The sequence below is a fragment of the Protomyctophum bolini genome (assembly GCF_963924005.1).
Source record: "Protomyctophum bolini genome assembly, chromosome: 17".
Lineage (NCBI taxonomy): Eukaryota > Metazoa > Chordata > Actinopteri > Myctophiformes > Myctophidae > Protomyctophum > Protomyctophum bolini.
Window position 1 is genome coordinate 36,755,741 of NC_137878.1, and position 27,344 is coordinate 36,783,084.

General features: G+C 40.0%; 1 protein-coding gene across 2 annotated transcripts in view; it reads left to right on the top strand.

The window, feature by feature from the left end:
* The window catches only part of ctnnal1 (catenin (cadherin-associated protein), alpha-like 1), a 149,828-nt gene that overhangs the window by 115,332 nt on the left and 7,152 nt on the right, over positions 1-27,344 (top strand). For both annotated transcript variants that reach the window (XM_080788309.1, XM_080788310.1), the window contains exons 11-15: positions 21,533-21,683; positions 23,319-23,356; positions 23,476-23,526; positions 24,754-24,908; positions 26,349-26,397. In XM_080788309.1, the coding sequence (XP_080644435.1) occupies positions 21,533-21,683; positions 23,319-23,356; positions 23,476-23,526; positions 24,754-24,908; positions 26,349-26,397 (444 nt within the window). The remainder of the gene's footprint in view (positions 1-21,532; positions 21,684-23,318; positions 23,357-23,475; positions 23,527-24,753; positions 24,909-26,348; positions 26,398-27,344) is intronic.

Sequence of the window (27,344 nt, forward strand, 5' to 3'; positions counted from 1 at the left end):
GACACATCTTCATGTGTGTTTTTAGATTACCCTTTTGACCAAAGCTCTTGCCACAAACTGTACATGTAAATGGCTTTTCCCCTGTATGAGTCCTCATGTGTACTTTTAAATCCCGATTATTAGTACAGCCCTTTCCACAAACTGTACACGTAAAGGGTCTTTCCCCTGTATGAGTCATCATGTGTAGTTTTAATGCCCCATTATGAATACAGCCCTTGCCACAAACTGTACACGTAAATGGCTTTTCCCCTGTATGTGTCCTCATGTGTACTTTTAAATCCTGATTATGAGTACAACCCTTGCCACAAACTGTACACGTAAAGGGCTTTTCCCCTGTATGAGTCATCATGTGTGCTTTTAGATGACCCTCTTGAATGCAGCTCTTGCCACAAACTGTACACATAAAGGGCCTTTCCCCTGTATGAGTCATCATGTGTCGTTTTAGATCAGTCTTTAGACTGCAGCCCATGCCACACACTGTACACATAAAGGGCTTTTCCCCTGTATGAGTCATCATGTGTTGTTTTAATGCCCCATTATGAGTACAACCCTTGCCACAAACTGTACACATAAAGGGCTTTTCCCCTGTATGAGTCATCATGTGTACTTTTAATGCCCCATTATGAATACAGCCCTTGCCACAAACTGTACACCTAAAGGGCTTTTCCCCTGTATGAGTCATCATGTGTTCTTTTAATTTAACAAAGCCTTTGCCACAAACAGTACAAGTAATGGGCCTCCTCGTGGAGTGACTGTGTTTTGGTGATTTGAGGTCATGGAGCAGCTTGTTGCTCAAAGACAAACTATTTCCTCCCATGTGTTGTGTATTGTGTGATTTCAGTGTGTTTAAACCAGTCTGGTCATCCGTGGTCTCATCCCACTCATCACTGTCTTCAGTGGTGTCAGATTCAGAACAGTGTGAAGAGAGGAGCTGAGCATCACTAGTTGGTTGTGATGTTCCACAGTCCTCTATATCAGATTGTGTTTCCATCCTTTTAGATGAGGTGCTGGCTACAGGTTCTGTTGGCATGTTTTCATCATCTTCATGTTTCACTAATAGTAATGTCTCTGTTGATCCACCATCCTCCTCTGATCTTTGAAGTAGCTCATCGTGTTCCCCTTTAATCTGTGGATACTCTGGTTCCTCTTTGATCAGACTGGAGGTCCTCTCTTGTTCTCCTTTAATCTGTAGAGACTCTGGTTCATCTTTGATAAGACTGGAGGTTATCTCCTCCTGTTCTTTTTTAATATGTGGAGACACTGGTTCCTCTTTGATCAGACTGGAGGTTCTCTCCTGCTGCTGCTCAGGGAATACCTCATATTTACACATAAGGGGGTGTATGGAGTCTAGACAGAAGATACAGAGGAGACACATCATTACATGTTTGAACATGCACTCTTGCCGTTAGTTCCATACCTGCCCTAATGTTGTTTTGATTTCAGTGTCATGCAAATGATTTTCTTACTTTCTTACAATAATGCTTCATTTCTAAAACAAGCATCCCCTTGTTTCTCAAATGTACATTTTCATTTGCTATACAACCCTATTGCTATCAGATGTATCCTCTGTTGTTTTAGAGTGCAACACGTTTAATGAGTTAGCTTACTTTAAACAGTCTATTTTGTTAATGCTAGTTTAACAGTCACACTAACATGAATGGGGGAAAATACAACTAGAATACTATTGACTATTATCAATGCAACATTTTCACCAGTTTCTCTTCCATTCCAAATAGTCACCATTGCCATTTAAGAAATAATTGTGAAAATAGTAATAGTAGTGAAGGTTTTACCAACCTGCTCTGTGTAATTTGACAATTGGTTGTAAAACCATATCCAGTAGTCTGCGTTGGCGGTCAGTTTCTTGCTTGATGTGGAAAGCTTCATCCTCGTACTCTGTTAGAATTCTTCCAACGACCCCAAATATCTCTTCAGCAGCAGCAGATAGTCTCTGGTTGACCAAGGACTTCAATGTTTGTAGTAAAGCCATAACTCAAAAACTGCCCAAACAAACTGATACTAGATCTATTTTTAAAGAGAAAATCTAAAGTACTAAAGTTTAAAGTAGAACCAAAACTAAATGCTTCAGCTTGTGTAGAAAGGAGAAGTTCAGCTCTTAACAACTAGCAGAGATTAAAGTGACTCCAAGCAGAACAAACTCTTGTTAAATACTAACGGAGGGCCCTGATGGTCCTATCAGAGTGAGGGGGCGGGACACAAAACTGGCCAATCACTGCTCCCAACAACAAGGCAATTCAATGAGTTTTATATCAAACATTAAGCAAATGAACATTATATCAGATTCAGAAAAACAAATACAAAATAAAGTAAAAGCTGCATTATGTAACTTTCCTATTCTACCCCATATTTGAACCTTGTTGCCTTAATTGAAAACATATTCAGGACACAGAGCAAAATGGAACAAATGTAAATTAATTAAATATCAGTGTAGAATAATAATGACACAATCTCAATGAAAGGCAGCGTTAAACAGGCATGCATGTTTTTAGCTGTGATAAATATAACGGAGTTGTAGAGCTGCAGTTTTCAGGGAGTTTGTTCCAGATATGTTGCACATTAATCTGAATTCTATGTTTTAATTCTAGGGTCATAAAGCAAACCTTTACCAGGTGACCTTAGAGGTATGAACGGGTGTCACCTACGCAAGACTAAAGACTTGAGTAGCAGTGTTCTGAATGAGCTGCAATCACCTGGTATATTTTAGGGACATCTGTAAAACACTGGAATAGTAGTCAAGACTACTATTGGACATTTTTCTAGATTCCGGTTAGATATAAATCATATAATCTGACTTTGACAGTGCTAATGTGGCTGGTTAAAGTTCTGAGGCCATGACTACAACAAGGTTTGAAGCTGAGCGCCTAACTTTTAATCCATTGTCCTTGACTTCAAAACAAGTACTTTAGTTTTGTCTTTGTTTATTTGAGGACAATCTTGGTATATCCAAAATTGATTTGTTCAATGCATGTTCTCAGTGTTTCTATTGGACATGACATAGTAGATTTGTGTGTCGAGAAAAAGGAACGTACTTACTAGAACAATAGAGCAACATATCTTATCTGCTATCCAAAATGGGATTTTTATTTTGTTATCTTTTTTTTTTATCATATATGTAAAAGACAGCCCTCTCCCTCTCCACAAGTGCAGCAAAGCATTATGGTCATTGTAGTAATCTACCAGTGTCCATGACATCACAGACACTTTGAAATACTAAAATGTCTAAAAACACAAATGTCCCACATAAACCCCACAGGAAAGATATGGTTGCAAAAGGGCTGATGTGGCCCTTTAAACATGCATGTGTGAAATGTCTATTTGACCATGAGATAATGACTTCATACAATGACTATTGCTGTGTGCAGTGGGTGTGGTTAATTCAGATGTTGTCACAGGGACGCTAAGTATTTTCCAGTCTAAATCATTATCATTACCATTATCACCTGTCCATTAACAATGGGACAGACATGCTCCTAAACATTCCACAACATTCACAACCCATGTCTTAACAAGGTAGATAAAGGTGGAATTCCCATCATCCTATACGACTAGAAATAATAATGCACTGGTTGTACAGTCAAAATAAAATATAAAAACATGTTTCATTCATACCAATTGTCAGATAACATATCAACTGTGTGCGGTGAATTTAGGATTAGGAATGTGAAAAAATAGCTCAAGTTGCTTTTGTCACCTTTTAGATGCTGTCACAGGGATGCTAAGTATTTTCCAGTCTAAATAATTTAAATGCAAATGATTCCCAATCATATATATACATGTTCCACTCCATTCACACAATACTGTATGAGTAGGCTATATGCACTCTACTTATCACACTAAAAGATAGCTAAAGGTGGAATTCCCATATCCTACGACTAGATGCATTGGTATTGTATAGTACATTTTTTTTTTACAAAAATGTTTCATTCATACCAGTTGTCAGATAACATATCAACTCACGTCGACAACTACTATTATTTTGTCATATTTTGAACCATCATCACAGTATGACTATGGGATGTGTCACCATCCTTACACACAATTGTTAGAACATGAAGCATTTCTTATTACTCTAGATCTACATGTAGTCACAGGTTAAGTACAATGGACAGTATGCACTCTGTAACATTAAGACTTACTCCTGCCATGTTCAATGTAGAAAGTTCAAGTCAAAGATGTGTAGACTGTTTAATTTAATTAATACTCCTATCATGTTCCTTATCGTAATAGTTTGGCATGGAGGATGTAAAATTAAGCCGTTCTTGTCACTGTATTGTTCACAGTACAAGTTGAAGGTGAAGCACATGTGTTGTGATGAGCTTTCTGTAATGAACACACAAAGGATGTGTAGCTGTCAACCCTTTATTTGAAAAAGAAAAATTACGGACAGTGTTTTTTACAGGGTAAATATTTTCAGACAACATAATACAGATGATCTAAACATATACTCAAACTAAGTCATTGAAATACAATATGATGATATGTTAGTCAACACATTTGCACCACTAGTCCGTGAATATTAATGAGTTTGACATTTTAATTGCTGAAGAATGTGGGCAAACACTGCTTCTCATATTGCTATATCAATATCATCAGGTCATTATGCAAGTTGAAAAATGATTAAAATAATTGATGTATAGTCCATCATGTTTAATTTATATAGCTGGACTAAACTGAACAATTGACATAAGTGTCAACATAATGCCTTATCTGAAGAAAACCACTCATCATTTAACAGCCTTTTCCTCTCTATGACACATCTTCATGTGTGTTTTTAGATTACTCTTTTGACCAAAGCCCTTGACACAAACTGTACACGTAAAGGGCTTTTCCCCTGTATGAGTCCTCATGTGTATTTTTAAATCCCGACTATGAGTACAGCCCTTTCCACAAACTGTACACTTAAAGGGCCTTTCCCCTGTATGTGTCATCATGTGTACTTTTAAATCCTGATTACGAGTACAACCCTTTCCACAAACTGTACACGTAAAGGGCTTTTCCCCTGTATGAGTCATCATGTGTAGTTTTAATGCCCCATTATGAATAAAGCCCTTGCCACAAACTGTACACGTAAAGGGCTTTTCCCCTGTATGAGTCATCATGTGTAGTTTTAATGCCCCATTTTGAATACAGCCCTTGCCACAAACTGTACACGTAAAGGGCCTTTCCCCTGTATGAGTCATCATGTGTAGTTTTAATGCCCCATTATGAATACAGCCCTTGCCACAAACTGTACATGTAAAGGGCTTTTCCCCTGTATGAGTCATCATGTGTTGTTTTAATGCCCCATTATGAACAAAGTCTTTGCCACAAACAGTACAAGTAATGGGCCTTTCCCCTGTATGAATCATTGCATGCTTCTTCAGATTTACCTTTAGGCTAAACATTTTGCCACAATCTGCACAGCTAAAACATTTCATACCTGTGTGACTCCTAGTGGAGTGAGTTTGTTTTGGTGATTTTAGGTCATGGAGCAGCTTGTTGCTCAAAGACAAACTATTTCCGCCCATGTGTTGTGTATTGTGTGATTTCAGTGTGTTTAAACCAGTCTGGTCATCCGTGGTCTCATCCCACTCATCACTGTCTTCAGTGATGTCAGATTCAGAACAGTGTGAAGAGAGGAGCTGATCATCACTAGTTGGTTGTGATGTTCCACAGTCCTCTACATCAGATTGTGTTTCCATGCTTTTAGATGAGGTGCTGGCTACAGGTTCTGTTAGCATGTTTTCATCATCTTCATGTTTCACTAATAGTAATGTCTCTGTTGAACCACCATCCTCCTCTGATCTTTGAAGTAGCTCATCGTGTTCCCCTTTAATCTGTGGATACTCTGGTTCCTCTTTGATCAGACTGGAGGTTCTCTCCTCTTGTTCTCCTTTAATCTGTAGATGCAGAGGAGAAACACATCATTACATGTTTGAACATGAACTCTTGCTGTTAGTTCCATACCTGCCCTAATGTTGTTTTGATTTCATTGTCATGCAAATTATTTTCTTACTTTCTTACAACAATGCTTCATTTCTAAAACAAGCATCCCCTTGTTTCGCAAATGTACATTTTCATTTGCTATACAACCCTATTGCTATCAGATGTATCATCTGTTGTTTTAGAGTGCAACACATTTAATGAGTTAGCTTACTTTAAACAGTCTATGTTGTTAATGCTAGTTTAACAGTCACACTAACATGAATGAGGGAAAATACAACTAGAATACTATTGTCAATGCAACATTTTCACCAGTTCCTCTTCCATTCCAAATAGTCACCATTGCCATTTAAGAAATAATGGTGAAAATAGTAATAGTAGTGAAGGTTTTACCAACCTGCTCTGTGTAATTTGACGATTGGTTGTAAAACCATATCCAGAAGTCTGCGTTGGCGGTCAGTTTCTTGCTTGATGTGGAAAGCTTCATCATCGTACTCTGTTAGAATTCTTCCAACGACCCCAAATATCTCTTCAGCAGCAGCAGATAGTCTCTGGTTGACCAAGGACTTCAATGTTTGTAGTAAAGCCATAACTCAAAAACTGCCCAAACAAACTGATACTAGATCTATTTTTAAAGAGAAAATCTAAAGTACTAAAGTTTAAAGTAGAACCAAAACTAAATGCTTCAGCTTGTGTAGAAAGGAGAAGTTCAGCTCTTAACAACTAGCAGAGATTAAAGTGACTCCAAGCAGAACAAACTCTTGTTAAATACTAACGGAGGGCCCTGATGGTCCTATCAGAGTGAGGGGGCGGGACACAAAACTGGCCAATCACTGCTCCCAACAACAAGGCAATTCAATGAGTTTTATATCAAACATTAAGCAAATGAACATTATATCAGATTCAGAAAAACAAATACAAAATAAAGTAAAAGCTGCATTATGTAACTTTCCTATTCTACCCCATATTTGAACCTTGTTGCCTTAATTGAAAACATATTCAGGACACAGAGCAAAATGGAACAAATGTAAATGAATTAAATATCAGTGTAGAATAATAATGACACAATCTCAATGAAAGGCAGCGTTAAACAGGCATGCATGTTTTTAGCTGTGATAAATATAACGGAGTTGTAGAGCTGCAGTTTTCAGGGAGTTTGTTCCAGATATGTTACACATTAATCTGAATACTATGTTTTAATTCTAGGGTCATAAAGCAAACCTTTACCAGGTGACCTTAGAGGTATGAACGGGTGGCACCTACGCAAGACTAAAGACTTGAGTAGCAGTGTTCTGAATGAGCTGCAATCACCTGGTATATTTTAGGGACATCTGTAAAACACTGGAATAGTAGTCAAGACTACTATTGGACATTTTTCTAGATTCCGGTTAGATATAAATCATATAATCTGACTTTGACAGTGCTAATGTGGCTGGTTAAAGTTCTGAGGCCATGACTACAACAAGGTTTGAAGCTGAGCGCCTAACTTTGAATCCATTGTCCTTGACTTCAAAACAAGTACTTTAGTTTTGTCTTTGTTTATTTGAGGACAATCTTGGTATATCCAAAATTGATTTGTTCAATGCATGTTCTCAGTGTTTCTATTGGACATGACATAGTAGATTTGTGTGTCGAGAAAAAGGAACGTACTTACTAGAACAATAGAGCAACATATCTTATCTGCTATCCAAAATGGGATTTTTATTTTGTTATCATTTTTTTTTATCATATATGTAAAAGACAGCCCTCTCCCTCTCCACAAGTGCAGCAAAGCATTATGGTCATTGTAGTAATCTACCAGTGTCCATGACATCACAGACACTTTGAAATACTAAAATGTCTAAAAACACAAATGTCCCACATAAACCCCACAGGAAAGATATGGTTGCAAAAGGGCTGATGTGGCCCTTTAAACATGCATGTGTGAAATGTCTATTTGACCATGAGATAATGACTTCATACAATGACTATTGCTGTGTGCAGTGGGTGTGGTTAATTCAGATGTTGTCACAGGGACGCTAAGTATTTTCCAGTCTAAATCATTATCATTACCATTATCACCTGTCCATTAACAATGGGACAGACATGCTCCTAAACATTCCACAACATTCACAACCCATGTCTTCTAACAAGGTAGATAAAGGTGGAATTCCCATCATCCTATACGACTAGAAATAATAATGCACTGGTTGTACAGTCAAAATAAAATATAAAAACATGTTTCATTCATTGCCCAGTCTAAATCATTATCATTACCATTATCACCTGTCCATTAACAATGGGACAGACATGCTCCTAAACATTCCACAACATTCACAACCCATGTCTTCTAACAAGGTAGATAAAGGTGGAATTCCCATCATCCTATACGACTAGAAATAATAATGCACTGGTTGTACAGTCAAAATAAAATATAAAAACATGTTTCATTCATACCAATTGTCAGATAACATATCAACTGTGTGCGGTGAATTTAGGATTAGGAATGTGAAAAAATAGCTCAAGTTGCTTTTGTCACCTTTTAGATGCTGTCACAGGGATGCTAAGTATTTTCCAGTCTAAATAATTTAAATGCAAATTATTCCCAATCATATATATACATGTTCCACTCCATTCACACAATACTGTATGAGTAGGCTATATGCACTCTACTTATCACACTAAAAGATAGCTAAAGGTTGTTTTTACAAAAATGTTTCATTCATACCAGTTGTCAGATAACATATCAACTCACGTCGACAACTACTATTATTTTGTCATATTTTGAACCATCATCACAGTATGACTATGGGATGTGTCACCATCCTTACACACAATTGTTAGAACATGAAGCATTTCTTATTACTCTAGATCTACATGTAGTCACAGGTTAAGTACAATGGACAGTATGCACTCTGTAACATTAAGACTTACTCCTGCCATGTTCAATGTAGAAAGTTCAAGTCAAAGATGTGTAGACTGTTTAATTTAATTAATACTCCTATCATGTTCCTTATCGTAATAGTTTGGCATGGAGGATGTAAAATTAAGCCGTTCTTGTCACTGTATTGTTCACAGTACAAGTTGAAGGTGAAGCACATGTGTTGTGATGAGCTTTCTGTAATGAACACACAAAGGATGTGTAGCTGTCAACCCTTTATTTGAAAAAGAAAAATTACGGACAGTGTTTTTTACAGGGTAAATACAACATAATACAGATGATCTAAACATATACTCAAACTAAGTCATTGAAATACAATATGATGATATGTTAGTCAACACATTTGCACCACTAGTCCGTGAATATTAATGAGTTTGACATTTTAATTGCTGAAGAATGTGGGCAAACACTGCTTCTCATATTGCTATATCAATATCATCAGGTCATTATGCAAGTTGAAAATTGATTAAAATAATTGATGTATAGTCCATCATGTTTAATTTATATAGCTGGACTAAACTGAACAATTGACATAAGTGTCAACATAATGCCTTATCTGAAGAAAACCACTCATCATTTAACAGCCTTTTCCTCTCTATGACACATCTTCATGTGTGTTTTTAGATTACTCTTTTGACCAAAGCCCTTGACACAAACTGTACACGTAAAGGGCTTTTCCCCTGTATGAGTCCTCATGTGTATTTTTAAATCCCGACTATGAGTACAGCCCTTTCCACAAACTGTACACTTAAAGGGCCTTTCCCCTGTATGTGTCATCATGTGTACTTTTAATGCCCCATTATGAATAAAGCCCTTGCCACAAACTGTACACGTAAAGGGCTTTTCCCCTGTATGAGTCATCATGTGTAGTTTTAATGCCCCATTTTGAATACAGCCCTTGCCACAAACTGTACACGTAAAGGGCCTTTCCCCTGTATGAGTCATCATGTGTAGTTTTAATGCCCCATTATGAATACAGCCCTTGCCACAAACTGTACATGTAAAGGGCTTTTCCCCTGTATGAGTCATCATGTGTTGTTTTAATGCCCCATTATGAACAAAGTCTTTGCCACAAACAGTACAAGTAATGGGCCTTTCCCCTGTATGAATCATTGCATGCTTCTTCAGATTTACCTTTAGGCTAAACATTTTGCCACAATCTGCACAGCTAAAACATTTCATACCTGTGTGACTCCTAGTGGAGTGAGTTTGTTTTGGTGATTTTAGGTCATGGAGCAGCTTGTTGCTCAAAGACAAACTATTTCCGCCCATGTGTTGTGTATTGTGTGATTTCAGTGTGTTTAAACCAGTCTGGTCATCCGTGGTCTCATCCCACTCATCACTGTCTTCAGTGATGTCAGATTCAGAACAGTGTGAAGAGAGGAGCTGATCATCACTAGTTGGTTGTGATGTTCCACAGTCCTCTACATCAGATTGTGTTTCCATGCTTTTAGATGAGGTGCTGGCTACAGGTTCTGTTAGCATGTTTTCATCATCTTCATGTTTCACTAATAGTAATGTCTCTGTTGAACCACCATCCTCCTCTGATCTTTGAAGTAGCTCATCGTGTTCCCCTTTAATCTGTGGATACTCTGGTTCCTCTTTGATCAGACTGGAGGTTCTCTCCTCTTGTTCTCCTTTAATCTGTAGAGACTCTGGTTCATCTTCGATATGATTGGAGGTTATCTCCTCCTGTTCTTTTTTAATATGTGGAGACACTGGTTCCTCTTTGATCAGACTGGAGGTTCTCTCCTGCTGCTGCTCAGGGAATACCTCATCTTTACACACATGGGGGTGCATGGAGTCTAGACAGAAGATACAGAGGAGAAACACATCATTACATGTTTGAACATGCACTCTTGCTGTTAGTTCCATACCTGCCCTAATGTTGTTTTGATTTCAGTGTCATGCAAATGGTTTTCTTACTTTCTTACAACAATGCTTCATTTCTAAAACAAGCATACCCTTGTCATTTGCTATACAACCCTATTGCTATCAGATGTATCCTCTGTTGTTTTAGAGTGCAACACGTTTAATGAGTTAGCTTACTTTAAACAGTCTATGTTGTTAATGCTATAGTTTAACACATTGAGTACGCCAACGTGCATCAAAATAAAGGCCCTTATAGTGCCAGAGTAGTCTGATCGCTTTTACTCTGAAAGCCATGAACCGGAAATACTTTCTTAAAAAAATTGACTTGACAAAGTGAGCTCATAATCCCCGATCATCTTAATATATTTATATAAACTCCAAAAAGCGTTCATATTTTGCGGGAGAGACGGATGAGGAGCAGAAATGCAGCGCCAGCATATCGATCCATTCATCACCACGGAGAGCGCCCTGGATGAGGAGATACGAGTCATTCTTTCCGCCGCGCTAACATGGGAGTCAATGACAAGCTAATATTTGCACAGAGCGTTAGCATACGGCAAGCGAAATGCCAAAAAAAAAAATAGGAATAATTCTGAATATTATTATCTCGCCCTGCGTCGTTTGGACGTCGCTAGGACGTCCACAGACGTCTAAGGTATTACTCGTTTCTGATCCTTATGACGTTTCCAGACGTGTTTTGTACAGAATGTGTTAACAGTCACACTAACATGAATGGGGGAAAATACAACTAGAATAATATTGACTATTATCAATGCAACATTTTCGCCAGTTCCTCTTCCATTCCAAATAATGGTGAAAACTCTCCCCTCTCTCTCTCTGTAGTAGTAATAGTAGTGAAGGTTTTACCAACCTGCTCTGTGTAGTTTGACGATTGGTTGTAAAACCATATCCAGTAGTTTGCGTTGGCGGTCAGTTTCTTGCTTGATGTTGAAAGCTTCATCCTCGTACTCTGTTAGAATTCTTCCAACAACCCCAAATATCTCTTCAGCAGCAGCAGATAGTCTCTGGTTGACCAGGGACTTCAATGTTTGTAGTAAAGCCATAACTCAAAACCTGCCCAAACAAACTGATACTAGATCTATTTTTAAAGAGAAAATCTAAAGTACTAAAGTAGAACCAAAACTAAAACGAAATGCTTCGGTTAGTGTAGAAAGGAGAAGTTCAGCTCTTAACAACTAGCAGAGATTAAAGTGACTCCAAGCAGAACAAACTCTTGTTAAATACTAACAGAGGGCCCTGATGGTCCAATCAGAGTGAGGGGGCGGGACACAAAACTGGCCAATCACTTCTCCCAACAACAAGGCAATTCAATGAGTTTTATATCAAACATTAAGCAAATGAACATCATATCAGATTCAGTAAAACAAATATAAAATAAAGTAAAAGCTGCATTATGTAACTTTCCTATTCTACCCCGTATTTGAACATTGTTGACTTAATTGAAAACATATTCAGGACACAGAGCAAAATGGAACAAATTTAAATACATTAAATGTCAGTGTAGAATAATAATGACACAATCTCAATGAAAGGCAGCGTTAAACAGGCATGCATGTTTTTAGCTGTGATAAAAATAACAGAGTTGTTGCAGAGCTGCAGTTTTCAGGGAGTTTGTTCCAGATATGTTACACATTAATCTGAATTCTATGTTTTAATTCTAGGGTCATAAAGAAAACCTTTACCAGGTGACCTTATAGGTATGAACGGGTGGCACCTACGCAAGACTAAATACTTGAGTAGCAGCGTTCTGAATGAGCTGCAATCACCTGGTATATTTTAGGGTCATCTGTAAAACACTGGTACAGTAGTCAAGACTACTATTGGACATTTTTCTAGATTCCGGTTGGATATAAATCATATAATCTGACTTTGACAGTGCTAATGTGGCTGGTTAAAGTTCTGAGGCCATGACTACAACAAGGTTTGAAGCTGAGCGCCTAACTTTTAATCCATTGTCCTTGACTTCAAAACAAGTACTTTAGTTTTGTCTTTGTTTATTTGAGGACAATCTTGGTATATCCAATTGATTTGTTCAATGCATGTTCTCAGTGTTTCTATTGGACATGACATAGTAGATTTGTGTGTCGAGAAAAAGCAACATATCTTATCTGCTATCCAAAATGGGATTTTTTTTTGTTTATTTTGTTATCATTTTTTTATCATATATGTAAAAGACAGCCCTCTCCCTCCACAAGTGCAGCAAAGCATTATGGTCATTGTAGTAATTCACCAGTGTCCATGACATCACAGACACTTTTAAATACTAAAATGTCTAAAAACACAAATTTCCCACATAAACCCCCCAGGAAAGATATGGTTGCAAAAGGGCTGAAGTGGCCCTTTAAACATGCATGTGTGAAATGTCTTTTTGGCCATGAGAGAATGACTTCATACAATGACTATTGCTGTGTGCAGTGGGTGTGGTCAATTTAGGATTAGGAATGTGACAAATAGCTCAAGTTGCTTTTGTCACCTATCAGATGTTGCCACAGGGATGCTAAGTATTTTCCAGTCTAAATAATTTAAATGCAAATGATTCCCAATCCTATACATACATGTTCCTCTCCATTCACACAATACTGTAGGAGTAGGCTATATGCACTCTACTTATCACACTAAAAGGATCACATGCGAATTGGTTGGACGATCCATTCAGCAATAGGGTTACACACCCTAACCCATTATCACCTGTCCATTAACAATGGGACAGACATGCTCCTAAACATTCCACAACATTCACAACCCATGTCTTCTAACAAGGTAGATAAAGGTGGAATTCCCATATCCTACGACTAGAAATAATAATGCACTGGTATTTTACAGTCAAAATAAAATATATTATTTTGTCATGTTTTTAACCATCATCACAGTATGACTATGGAATGTGTCACCATCCTTGCACACAATTGTTAGAAAATGAAGCATTTCTTATTATACACTAGATCTACATGTAGTCACAGGTTAGGTAAAATGGACAGTATGCACTCTGTAACATTAGGACTTACTCCTGTCATGTTCAATGTAGAACGTTCAAGTAAAATATATGTAGACTGTTTAATTTAATTAATACTCCTATCATGTTCCTTATAGTAATAGTTTGGCATGCAGGATGTAAAATGAAGCCGTTCTTGTCACTGTATTGTTCACAGTACAAGTTGAAGGTGAAGCACATGTGTTGTGATGAGCTTTCTGTAATGAACACACAAAATATTTGTAGCTGTCAACCCTTTATTTGAAAAAGAAGAAATTACGGACAGTGGTTTTACAGAGTAAAGATGTTCTGTTACAATCTTGTGAAGACGGCATAATACAGATAATCTAAACATATAATCAAACTAAGTCATTGAAATACACTATGATGATATGTTAGACAACACAGAGACAGGTTTCAATTGCACCACTAGTCTGTGAATATTAATGAATGTGACATTTTAATTGCTGAAGAATGTGGGCAAACACTGCTTATCATATTGCTATATCAATATCATCAGGTCATTATGCAAGTTGAAAATTGAATAAAATAATTGATGTATAGTCCATCACGTTTAATGTATATAGCTGGACTAAACTGAATAATTGACATAAGTGTCAACATAATGCCTTATCTGAAGAAAACCACTCATCATTTAACAGCCTTTTCCTCTCTATGACACATCTTCATGTGTGTTTTTAGATTACTCTTTTGACCAAAGCCCTTTTCACAAACTGTACACGTAAATGGCTTTTCCCCTGTATGAGTCCTCATGTGTATTTTTAAATCCCGATTATTAGTACAGCCCTTTCCACAAACTGTACACGTAAAGGGCTTTTCCCCTGTATGAGTCATCATGTGTAGTTTTAATGCCCCATTATGAATACAGCCCTTGCCACAAACTGTACACATAAAGGGTTTTTCCCCTGTATGAGTCATCATGTGTATTTTTAATGCCCCATTATGAATACAGCCTTTGCCACAAACTGTACACATAAAGGGTTTTTCCCCTGTATGAGTCATCATGTGTATTTTTAATGCCCCATTATGAATACAGCCTTTGCCACAAACTGTACACGTAAAGGGTCTTTCCCCTGTATGAGTCATCATGTGTACTTTTAGATTCGACTTTAGCCTGCAGCCCATGCCACACACTGTACACATAAAGGGCTTTTCCCCTGTATGAGTCATCATGTGTTCTTTTAATGCCTGATTATGAGTACAACCCTTGCCACAAACTGTACACTTAAAGGGCCATTCCCCTGTATGAGTCATCATGTGTAGTTTTAATGCCCTATTATCAATACAGCCCTTGCCACAAACTGTACATGTAACGGGCTTTTCCCCTGTATGAGTCATCATGTGTAGTTTTAATGCCCCATTATGAACAAAGTCTTTGCCACAAACAGTACAAGTAATGGGTCTTTCCCTTGTATGAATCATTGCATGCTTCTTCAGAGTTCCCTTTAGGCTAAACATTTTGCCACAATCTGCACAGCTAAAACATTTCATACCTGTGTGACTCCTCGTGGAGTGAGTTTGTTTTGGTGATTTTAGGTCATGGAGCAGCTTGTTGCTCAAAGACAAACTATTTCCGCCCATGTGTTGTGTATTGTGTGATTTCAGTGGGTTTAAACCAGTCTGGTCATCCGTGGTCTCATCCCACTCATCACTGTCTTCAGTGGTGTCAGATTCAGAACAGTGTGAAGAGAGGAGCTGAGCATCACTAGTTGGTTGTGATGGTCCACAGTCCACTACATCAGATTGTGTTTCCATGCTTTTAGATGAGGTGCTGGCTACAGGTTCTGTTAGCATGTTTTCATCATCTTCATGTTTCACTAATAGTAATGTCTCTGTTGATCCACCATCCTCCTCTGATCTTTGAAGTAGCTCATTGTGTTCTCCTTTAATCTGTAGAGACTCTGGTTCATCTTCGATATGACTGGAGGTTCTCTCCTCTTGTTCTCCTTTAATCTGTAGAGACTCTGGTTCATCTTTGATAAGACTGGAGGTTATCTCCTCCTGTTCTTTTTTAATATGTGGAGACACTGGTTCCTCTTTGTTCAGACTGGAGGTTCTCTCCTGCTGCTGCTCAGGGAATACCTCATCTTTACACACAAGGGGGTGCATGGAGTCTAGACAGAAGATACAGAGGAGAAACACATCATTACATGTTTGAACATGCACTCTTGCTGTTAGTTCCATACCTGCCCTAATGTTGTTTTGATTTCAGTGTCGTGCAAATGGTTTTCTTACTTTCTTACAACAGTGCTTCATTTCTGAAACAAGCATCCCCTTGTTTCTCAAATGTACATTTTCATTTTCTATACAACCCTATTGCTATCAGATGTATCCTCTGTGGTTTTAGAGTGCAACACGTTTAATGATTTAGCTTACTTTAAACATGTTGTTAATGCTAGTTTAACAGTCACACTAACATGAATTGGGGAAAAACAACTAGAATACTATTGACTATTATCAATGCAACATTTTCACCAGTTCCTCTTCCATTCCAAATAGTCACCATTGTCGTTTAAGAAATAATGGTGAAAATAGTAATAGTAGTGAAGGTTTTACCAACCTGCTCTGTGTAATTTGACAATTGGTTGTAAAACCATATCCAGTAGTCTGCGTTGGCGGTCAGTTTCTTGCTTGATGTGGAAAGCTTCATCCTCGTACTCTGTTATAATTCTTCCAACGACCTCAAATATCTCTTCAGCAGCAGCAGATAGTCTCTGGTTGACCAAGGACTTCAATGTTTGTAGTAAAGCCATAACTCAAAACCTGCCCAAACAAACTGATACTAGATCTATTTTTAAAGAGAAAATCTAAAGTACTAGTTTAAAGTAGAACCAAAACTAAAACGAACTGCTTAGTGTAGAAGTGTAGAAAGGAGAAGTTCCACAAAGGAGAAGTTCCACAAAGGAGAAGTTCCACAAAGGAGAAGTTCTGCTCTTAACAACTAGCAGAGATTAAAGTGACTCCTAGCAGAACAAACTCTTTTTAAATACTAACAGAGTGCCCTGATGGTCCAATCAGAGTGAGGGGGCGGGACACAAAACTGGCCAATCACTTCTCCCAACAACAAGGCAATTCAATGAGTTTTATATAAAAAATTAAACAATTGAACATATCAGATTCAGTAAAACAAATTAAAAAATAAAGTAAAAGCTGCATTATGTAACTTTCCTATTCTACCCCGTATTTGAACCTTGTTGCCTTAATTGAAAACATATTCAGGACACAGAGCAAAATGGAACAAATTTAAATACATTAAATGTCAGTGTAGAATAATAATGACACAATCTCAATGAAAGGCAGCAGCAAACAGGCATGCATGTTTTTTAGCTGTGATAGAAATAACAGAGTTGTAGAGCTGCAGTTTTCAGGGAGTTTGTTCTAGATATGTTACATATTAATCTGAATACTATGTTTTAATTCTAGGGTCATAAAGCAAACCTTTACCAGGTGACCTTAGAGGTATGAACGGGTGGCACCTACGCAAGACTAAAGACTTGAGTAGCAGCGTTCTGAATGGACATCTGTAAAACACTGGTACAGTAGTCAAGACTACTATTGGACATTTTTCTAGATTCCGGTTGGATATAAATCATATAATCTGACTTTGACGGTGCTAATGTGGCTGGTTAAAGTGCCTAACTTTTAATCCATTGTCCTTGACTTCAAAACAAGTACTTTAGTTTTGTCTTTGTTTATTTGAGGACAATCTTGGTATATCCTTCTCAGTGTTTCTATAGGACATATTGGACAGATTTGTGTTACTTATAGAACAATAGAGCAACATATCTTATCTGCTATCCAAAATGGGAATATTTGTTTTTGTTATCATTTTTTATCATATATGTAAAAGACAGCCCTCTCCCTCTCCACAAGTGCAGCAAAGCATTATGGTCATTGTAGTAATCCACCAGTGTCCATGACATCACAGACACTTTGAAATACTAAAATGTCTAAAAACACAAATGTCCCACATAAACCCCCCAGGAAAGATATAGTTGCAAAAGGGCTGAAGTGGCCCTTTAAACATGCATGTGTGAAATGTCTATTTGACCATGAGACAATGACTTCATACAATGACTATTGTGTGTAGTGGGTGCGGTGAATTTAGGATTAGGAATGTGACAAATAGCTCAAGTTTCTTTTGTCACCTATCAGATGTTGCCACAGGGATGCTAAGTATTTTCCAGTCTAAATCATTTAAATGCAAATTATTCCCAATCCTACATGTTCCTCTCCATTCACACAATACTGTACATATATGCACTCTATTCACTATTTGAATTAAGTGAAATCACTGAATATACCTTTAATCACACTACAGTGTCACACAAATCAAAAGTAGCAAGCTGTTAATGTGTAGCCAAGCCAACTTGAAATTGTTTCTTACAAAATGGAACCATTCCTTCAGACGTTTTCTGCACATAACGCAGTGTGGGTAATGGGTACGCATCACTCCTGACAGAACAATTAACTCACACTACCCTCCCTTTTCTTTTGAAAGGCCAGGCGTCCACGAATAAAACGGAGGAAACAATCGACTAATAAATAGGGAGATGCAATCGATTTGGCTCAAATTGAATCTGAGCAGCAGCAGCAGCGTTTTGTTTAATTTACCGCTCCTATTGTGTCGTCCGGGTCCCACAGAGATTGGGGTGCGCTAATCAGCTAATGAGAACGAAATGGAGCCTAAGCGATATCCCACTTAGCCCACTAACACCGGGAGAGCATCTCTGTCATTTTAGATGTAGGCTATACTATATAGATATTATATCATGTTTTTTTCAGAAAACTATATTATATTTTTAGGAATAGCATATATACAAGCCCGCTTTGTGCCATGCTGCGAGCTTGTTCATCAGCTATTTTGTATTTATTTTTTAACTTGAAAGTAGTAGCAAAAAACAACACATACAATCATATCACCAAGACAATACACAAACAGAGGCCCCCACGATACACACAGAACCATCCTATCTCCTACTAAAACGGACCTATTTCCACCACAAGGTTCTGTATCTGTGTCCAGGTGGCATGAGGTCGATACCAGGGGTTGACCAGTGTGATGTCCTTATTGTTCATATCAGAGAGTGATAATCTTGGAAGCAATATGTGTAAAAATAAAATAAAATAATAATAGTTTAAAAAAAGTTTGAGAACTTTTTACTTTTTTGTGGCTTTCGCCTTTATTTTATATATTGTTTCATGGGGGGACAGACAGTAGGCTGACAGGAAATGGGGAGAGAGATGGGGGGGGGGGATGACATGCAGTAAAGGCCGTCGGGATCGGGAGTCGAACCCGCAGCACACGGCCCAGGCCAGAACTTCTTATTTAGAAGACATTATTTTGTAGAATCGGCCCCAGTAGGTCTTAATGGGTTAGAGACCGAGGTGAGGGGAAAACCATTCAATTCAATTATCTCCCCCCTCTCTCTCTCTCTTTCTCTCCTGCACCCCTCCTATCCGCCAAACAACCAGATCCCACATCTAATTATGTTTGCTCTGGGAAAGCGGCCATGCCAGTAATTATTAATCGGGCTCGGAGGAGCCCCCAGACTGGGTTCCTGTTTGCCAGAGGAGAGGAGAGGATAGCTGCGTGATGTCAGGGCCGGACAGCAGCATGGCGCGTGACAGCATGGCTCCCCCCCCCAGCCCACCTCCCCACCCCAGCCCGCGGTAACGACTCTCCTCCTGCAGACAGTGCAGAGCTGAAGGGGTCATATTCTCCTCTCCTCCTGCAGACAGTGCAGAGCTGAAGGGGTCATATTCTCCTCTCCTCCTGCAGACAGTGCAGAGCTGAAGGGGTCATATCCTCCTCTCCTCCTGCAGACAGTGCAGAGCTGAAGGGGTCATATTCTCCTCTCCTCCTGCAGACAGTGCAGAGCTGAAGGGGTCATATTCTCCTCTCCTCCTGCAGACAGTGCAGAGCTGAAGGGGTCATATCCTCCTCTCCTCCTGCAGACAGTGCAGAGCTGAAGGGGTCATATCCTCCTCTCCTCCTGCAGACAGTGCAGAGCTGAAGGGGTCATATTCTCCTCTCCTCCTGCAGACAGTGCAGAGCTGAAGGGGTCATATCCGGTGAGAAGGTCACGACGTGTTGATATGCTGTACGTAGCTCTGCACTGTCTGTCTGGAGTAAATAGTCTGGAGGCTAATTAGCTATTAAACCTTACATCGTGTGTCTGTCTTCGGGGTCTTATATTATATATCCTCAACTCAGACTCAAACTTTTATTTATGCAGCACATTTAACACGACCAGGTCAACCACAAAGTGCTGTGCTGTGCTACAAACAAAAACAAATGCAGTGCAATGGCATACAGTGAAACACAAACACAAGCAAAACATTAGCCCCAGTAAGGGAAAACATCAGCTGTCGACTCGTTATTCATTATTAATAGAGTTTAAAAATGACAATCGACTGGGCAGCTTAATGTGTGTACGGGAAAATTGTTCCAGAGCGCGTGCGTGCGCTTGTGCGTGCGTGCAAGTGCAAGATGCCAACTGCATCATTTCTTTAAATGCAGTCACTCACCAGTTGTGTGTTATTGAATGAGTATAGCCAAGGTCGCATAACGCAAGTCATTTTCCCTTCACACGGACAAAGACTTCGATAAGCCTTCGAAAAGCTGTGGAGTTTGTTTGTTGCATAACGAGTGAGTCATGCATTGTAGACTTAACCCATTCTGACCGGGCACCCATTTTGGTGTTAGCATCATGTTATGCTTTACCTATTGAAAAATAGCAGATCTACAAGCTCATATCGCGCCACCGAGTGGCGCGATACGAGCTTGTAGGTCTGCTATTTTTGAAAAATTCGAAGAACGACTGACATTTTTAGAATCTGATCTCAGGTCAGAATGGGTTCATCAGACCAGTGTGTGTCCAGTGGAAACCTCGTATGAATCTGATCTCAGGTCAGAATGGGTTAATAACAAAAGTGAAAACTCCAAGGCTGATGACAACGGCATTGAGCTGTGAGGCAAAAAGAACAGGATAGGAAGATAAATAAAAGCAAAAAATGAAAGGAAGGAAAAGCATTATATAAAAAAATGTCAGAACAGAACAATATATCAAAAACAAAAGGCAATTCCATAAGTGCATGGGAACATAGTGCATCGGTAGGCTATAAAGGCCACGGTAAACTTAATTAGGATATTAACAGTGTCGCAGTATATAGTGGCTCAGATCTTCTGTCTGATGATGAAAAGCTTTTCATGCACTTGCCTTATAGCCTCGACGACCTTACATGCGTATGCAAAGGCTCAATGGTATGTAATTTAGATAGCACATTATGTAGACATAGCACTCTATAGTCAGTGTATACTTTGCTGTTCAGATGTTCTACTGTTAGACAGATGCTAGGTTCTTAGCTTCCTTGTGATTCTTGATTACTATTGTGTGTGCATTTGATGCGTTACCATGTTGTGTTCGTGCTCATTGTATCGCTCTGGATTAACCCATTTAGACCTGAGGCCGATTTCTAAATAAAATATCTTCCAAATCACAGTTTTCTATGTCAGTGGTGCTCAACCTTTTTCATGTCAAGAACCCCCAGAATTATCTGTATTTGGCCGCGGACCCCCATCTGAAAATATGATGTTCCAGGGACCCCCCCCCCCCTCCCAGAAGCAAAGATTTGAGTTAAAAACGTTCGCTCTGAAAGTATATATTCAAAGACTTGCGCTTGTAGATCTGCTATTTTTCTATAGCTAAAAGTATAACCATAATGCTAACACCAAAAGGCTAAATTCCTATAAAATAACAGGAAGAACTGTGTTTTTGCAGATCATCTCGGCGGCCCAGACGCTGGCCCTGCACCCGTCCAGCAGAATCGCCAAGGAGAACCTGGAGGTGTTCTGCGAGGCCTGGGAGTCCCAGCTGGGAGACATGTCTCTGCTGCTCAGAGAGATCAACGACCTGTTCGAGGGCCGGCGAGGTACGATCACTGCTGTCAATAATTACAATTTACAATGTAGGCCTTTAGCAGACGCTCTTAATCCAGAGCCATTTACATTAAGCATGGCAATACATCACATACATAAAAAGTAGTTACTATACTATACTATACTATACTTACGCATGATTCATGATAAATGCTTTTATGTGATGTATTCCCATGCTTTTGTTCTTGCTTAATGTAAGTCGCTCTGGATTAAGAGCGTCTGCTAAATGCCTAAATTGTAAATTGTAATTGTAATTGTAATTGTAAATTGTATACTATACTATACTATACTATACTACTATAAAGTGCTATGACTACATCAAATGCAATTCTAGTGCTGTCTACGTAACATGCTATAAGTCTGTATAAAACACTATCTAAGTCTACATAAATTGCTTATCTAAGGAGCTAGGGCAAGTGCTATGGGCCATGATGGAGTCTGAAAAGGTGGGTTTTCAGACTACGGCGGAAGATTGGGAGTGAGGAGTTGTGTTATGGACAGACGTATGGAGAGACGTGTGTGTGTGGGGGTGCGTGTTTGTGTTAACATTAATCTGTGTGTTCCAATCAAAATACACAACTGATTTGTGACTCATGAACAATAGTGAGCCGGGGGAGCGTGTTATCGGGAGGAAAGGGCTTTATGAGGTGTACCGTTAATGCGTCTGTCTGGGAAATGGCAAATCTTTTTCTTCCCCTGCCTGAGTCCTGCAGGAGAAGATTTGAGCTGTCGCAAACTTTTTGATTGGTTTACAACTTTTATTTATTGCTGTGTTTACTGTCGTTTTTTTTTTTGGGAAATCCGGTTTGATGTATCACCCTGGGACCCCAGAGCTCATGTTTAAGAGTGTGTGTGTGTGTGAGTGTGTGCGTGAGTGTGCGTGCACACGTGTGTGTGTGTGAGTGTATGCGCGCACACTCACGGATAATTGCATTCCAGTGAGTGTCTCCAATATGGGAAAAAATATAAAACTTTATGGGGATGCTCCTCCCTAATGATCAATCATGAAAGCGTCATCATTTTATCACCCTGGCACTTTACTGTGTGTGCGTGTGCGTGTGTGTGTGTGTGTGTGTGTGTGTGTGTGTGTGTGTGTGTGTGTGTGTGTGTGTGTGTGCGCGCGTGTGCGAACTGTGCTGTGCCACTCCACATTTACCTCACGTCAACAGCGTGTCGAGGGAGGCTGATTTTCAACCCCTGTTTGCACACCCTAGGATAGCGATTCAAAAAGCCAAATTATACCTCATTAGCATACTTATTTAATTAGCATAATCACACGCTCCAGGTGTCATTTTTTGAATATTCTCCACGTCACGTTTGTGCCAGAAGCAGTGATCCAGAGCAAGGGTGTTTTCAGTGCAGAGGTATTGGCTCGTTATTAGAGGGAGCAAACGTTCTTCAACTTCATCTTTGAGACGTCTAGTTGTCATAAAATGTTCCTACGGCAATGTAATAGATAGATACTATACAGCTAGAGTGATGGAACTCTCCTCTCTAATAGATAGATACTACAGCTAGAGCACATAGGTGAGTGTCAGTGATGTAACTCGATCTCTCTCTGTCTCCCTTTCTCTCTTGCTCTCTCTCTCTCTCTCTCTCTCTCTCTCTTTCTTTGTCTCTGATCATAGGGGACAAAAGGCCGTACTTGTCACTTCCCAGACCAGGAGTGAGTAGTGCACGCACGCACCCACGCAAGCATGTTTCATTAACCGTTGTAGCCTCATTTATTCTAGAAGCCTCTCCATTATATTAACCCTGTGTCTTCCACCGTATGTTGTTTGGCAGAAACTCTCCGCCAACCTGAAGACCGCCAAAGCTGTGAAGCTGGATGCAGAGGTACAGTGTGTAGTGTTGAAGCTTCTCTTGTTCACTAGTCCCTCCCTATAATTCTAGTCTAGTTTTGATGGAGACGCCGTTTTCTGCGAACAAAAAACAAGAAATTATCACATAGTGATATTTGTCAGGTGAAAGAAGCGGTCTCTAAACTGCCTCCCCCTGGCCAGCCAGGCCGGGGCGCCTGATGGAGGGGAAAGGAACTGGTTGGAATAATGTGTTCCTTCCACGCGCTACGTCCAACCAGGGAAACTCTCCCCGTCAGGTGAAAAGAAGTGGCTTGGACTCCTCATGCCTAGAAGGAGGCATGAGTTCAGTCCGTTTCTCTCCCCAGGTTGGCAGAGGAAGGATAATTGACACTGGGTGAAAACATTTGTGGCAAAATGGTAGGATAAAAGCACTGTGGAAGGAAAGCAGGGATTGTGCTGATGGTATTATGCAACGTTTTTATATCCTATTATCTCCTCGCCTTAATGTGTCGGTGGAGCTGCCCCTATCCCGCTTGTTGAATAAAAATAAGGAGTCTATGAGCTGCGGAAAAATATCTATGACTGTCACAGTGTGTGTGTGTGTGTGTGTGTGTGTGTGTGTGCTTGCGTGCATGTGTGCGCTTGCGCGTGAATGTGCGTGCCTGCGTGCGTGTGTGTTTAGAGGAGCATGTACCAGGTTCTTTGTCTTACTTTGATAGGATTTCATTCCTTTGATGTACTATATCTGTCTTTCTGTTATTGAGCGATACAGTACCAGTCTATTCATCATTATTATTGGTGAAGCAACCCAATCTCACCCAAACACGGATTGCAATTCCGCACTTGCCTGGAAAACCCCCAAATCCGTTACATATTACACGGCGATATTGTTTTGACCGCAACGGAGCCGTGGCTAAGGAGGCTTTCAACTAGTATTGTATACGTGTACGGAATTGCCAATTCGTTCTATTCCACCGCGTTTGGGTGAGTTCGGGTTTGACATTATTTACGATTCTGTGCTATTGGGTTACGACTCGGACGGGGCTGAGTCGGCTCTACCGAACTTCGCAAAACGCGCGACACGGCAACTCGCACGCCATAGCGTTAGCGCGCTCCGCGGTGTGTCTCCCGCCATGGCTCAAGTTCGGTAGAGACTGCGCCCCTCCGTCACAGGCTATGGGGAGGATTTCAGTGTGTGTGTGTGTGTGTCTGTGTCTGTGTCTGTGTGCGTGCGTGCATGTTCGTGCGTGCCTGTATACAGGAACAGAGCAGCATGGCAAAGCTAGGTCTGGACCTGCGTGTGATGTCGTCAGACGTGGACGCCGAGGTGGACAAGTGGGAGGAGCAGGAGTATGACATCATCAGACAGAGCCAGAGCCTGGCCAGCATGGCATACAACATTTACCTGTTCACACGGTAGGGCACGTGTGCCCGCACACGCGCACACACACACACACACACACACACACACACACACACACACACACACACACAGACTTGCAGTAAGCAAGAACAACACATGGGAATAGAGTGTATGCTCGTGAACGCCTACGGAGTGGCACAAAAACCTACTTCCTGGCCTTGACAGCCCATACATCCAAACAGAAAAGTCCTGTCTGATTACATTAAACAACGTTAAACGACGTTAAACACACTTTGCCACTGGCTTTTGCCACACAATTTCCCACTCACTTTATGTGCATGCACGTATACATCATACAGTGCATCAAATGCATAGAAATAGTAATCTAGGATCATAAGTAAACTAAGAAGTCATCAGTCTAAACAGTAGATTATCTGTACAACACCTGTTTACATAACATGATATTTAACACTCACATTACTGAAGTAAGGCCACCTACCACACAAGATGAGTTCAGGTCAAAAATACCTTTTTTTTCCTGTGATGTTATTGACTACTGTCTCCAGATGCTTTGTTTCAGCGAAAACCGTTTCATAAAGTATATTAATTGACGGAGAATTCCGACAAAGGCAGACAATGGTTGTAAGTCTCCGTCAATCACCTATCCTTTTGAACAGCCATCTGTGTTGGGAACGCAGAGAAAAGTAATTTATTTCCCCTCACCCGGGGACAATTACATATTTATTTCCCCTCACCCGGGGACAATTCAATACCGTCTTTCCTTTCCCACGCACACGCGTACGCACACGCGCGCAATAGAAAGCGATAATTGTGAAGTCCTTTTAGCGAAAGCCCATCGAGTGTGTAGAAAAAAAAGTCAGCTAATGAAATCTAGTGATATTGAGTAGGCACAGCTGAAGGCGTTGGACCAGATCCATACCAATCATTCTCCATTCATCTCAATGAGTGTCCATCAGCTGTCGCAAGCACGCGCGCACACACACACACACACACACACACACACACACGCACACGCATACAGCGTCACAGTCATCCCTCTCTCTGACGTCCAGTCTGTTTGTCTCCCGTCTCGTTGTATTACTATGCTTGTGAGAACATCAACATTTTAAGACAGCATAATTTATGAATGCCATTTTTTATCAATTTAGCGTTTTTTAACCGTATGCCTAAACCTGAAACTAATTGCAGATCTACAAGCTCACAACACATTTTGAGCTTGCAGATCGGCAATTTTTCAGTGCATGACACTGGGACCTAAACCTGATCCTAATGTCTAAATGTAACCCAAACCTGAATACTTTTCTAAAAGTAAATGTATCTCTAAAAACATTTCTTGTGAGGACCAAGGAAATGGTACTCTCGCTCACGCACGCGCACACGCACACGCACACACACACGCACACAGCGTCACAGTCATCCCTCTCTCTCTGACGTCCAGTCCGTTTGTCTCCCGTGTCGTTGTGTTTTCTCAGAGGGGAGGGGCTTCTGAAGACGACGCTGGACCTGTTCCATCAAGCTGAGGTACGCTATGCTCAGCTGGTCTCCCACTCCGCTCTGTGGACAAATACATACATACAGTACATATCATTTTGGGGGTTTCTCCTTTGCACGAAAAAGGTTTGAGAACCACTGATCTAGAAGGAGAGGTCATTAAAGTAACGACACGTGGCGGATGGACAGAGGGGTTGTGTTGTTTTTCTATTCATTTATCTGACAGGGAACGTGAGCAGTCATTTGTCAGCTAACTTAACCCATTTAGACCTGAGACCTAAATGTGTTTATATCAGTGGTTCTCAAACAATTTCATATCAAGGACCCCAAAATTATGTGTAATTGGCCGCGGACCCCCATCTGAAAATGTGTTGTTCCAGGAATCCGCCCAGAAGAAAATATTTCAGTTAAAAACGATCTACAAGCTCGTAGCGGGGCACCGAGTGCCGCACTACGAGCTTGTAGATCTGCTATTTCTCAATAGCTAAAGTAAAACATAATGCTTAAAGCACCAAAAGGGGTTCCCATCCTGAATGGATTCAAAGGTTCACTCCCAATAATGATTCTGAATGGAACGTTTTAGATGTTTTCTATAAATTATTCAGCCCGTGAAGCATTGAATTGATGGAGAAGTGGTGTTAGTGTCGCACTCCAATCCAAAAACCCAGAGAATACTTGATGAGGTGAAGAAGATGGGGATTAGGTATGGTTGCCAATCGTTGAAATGAGCAATTGTCCATTATTTGGAAACTAAATTGAACTGATGAGGGACACACTTTGATCCTTATTCTTTTGCGGCATTGGCAATGTCACACATCTTCAAAAAGCTCCTAATATAGCCTACAATACATGACATCTCTGTCGGGGGGGAAACCTCATATGTGTCACAAATTTGGAATATATATTCTTTCAGAGCGAACATTTTAAACTCAAATAGACAGGAGAGAAGATGGAGATGGCTGATGATGGGGACAAAA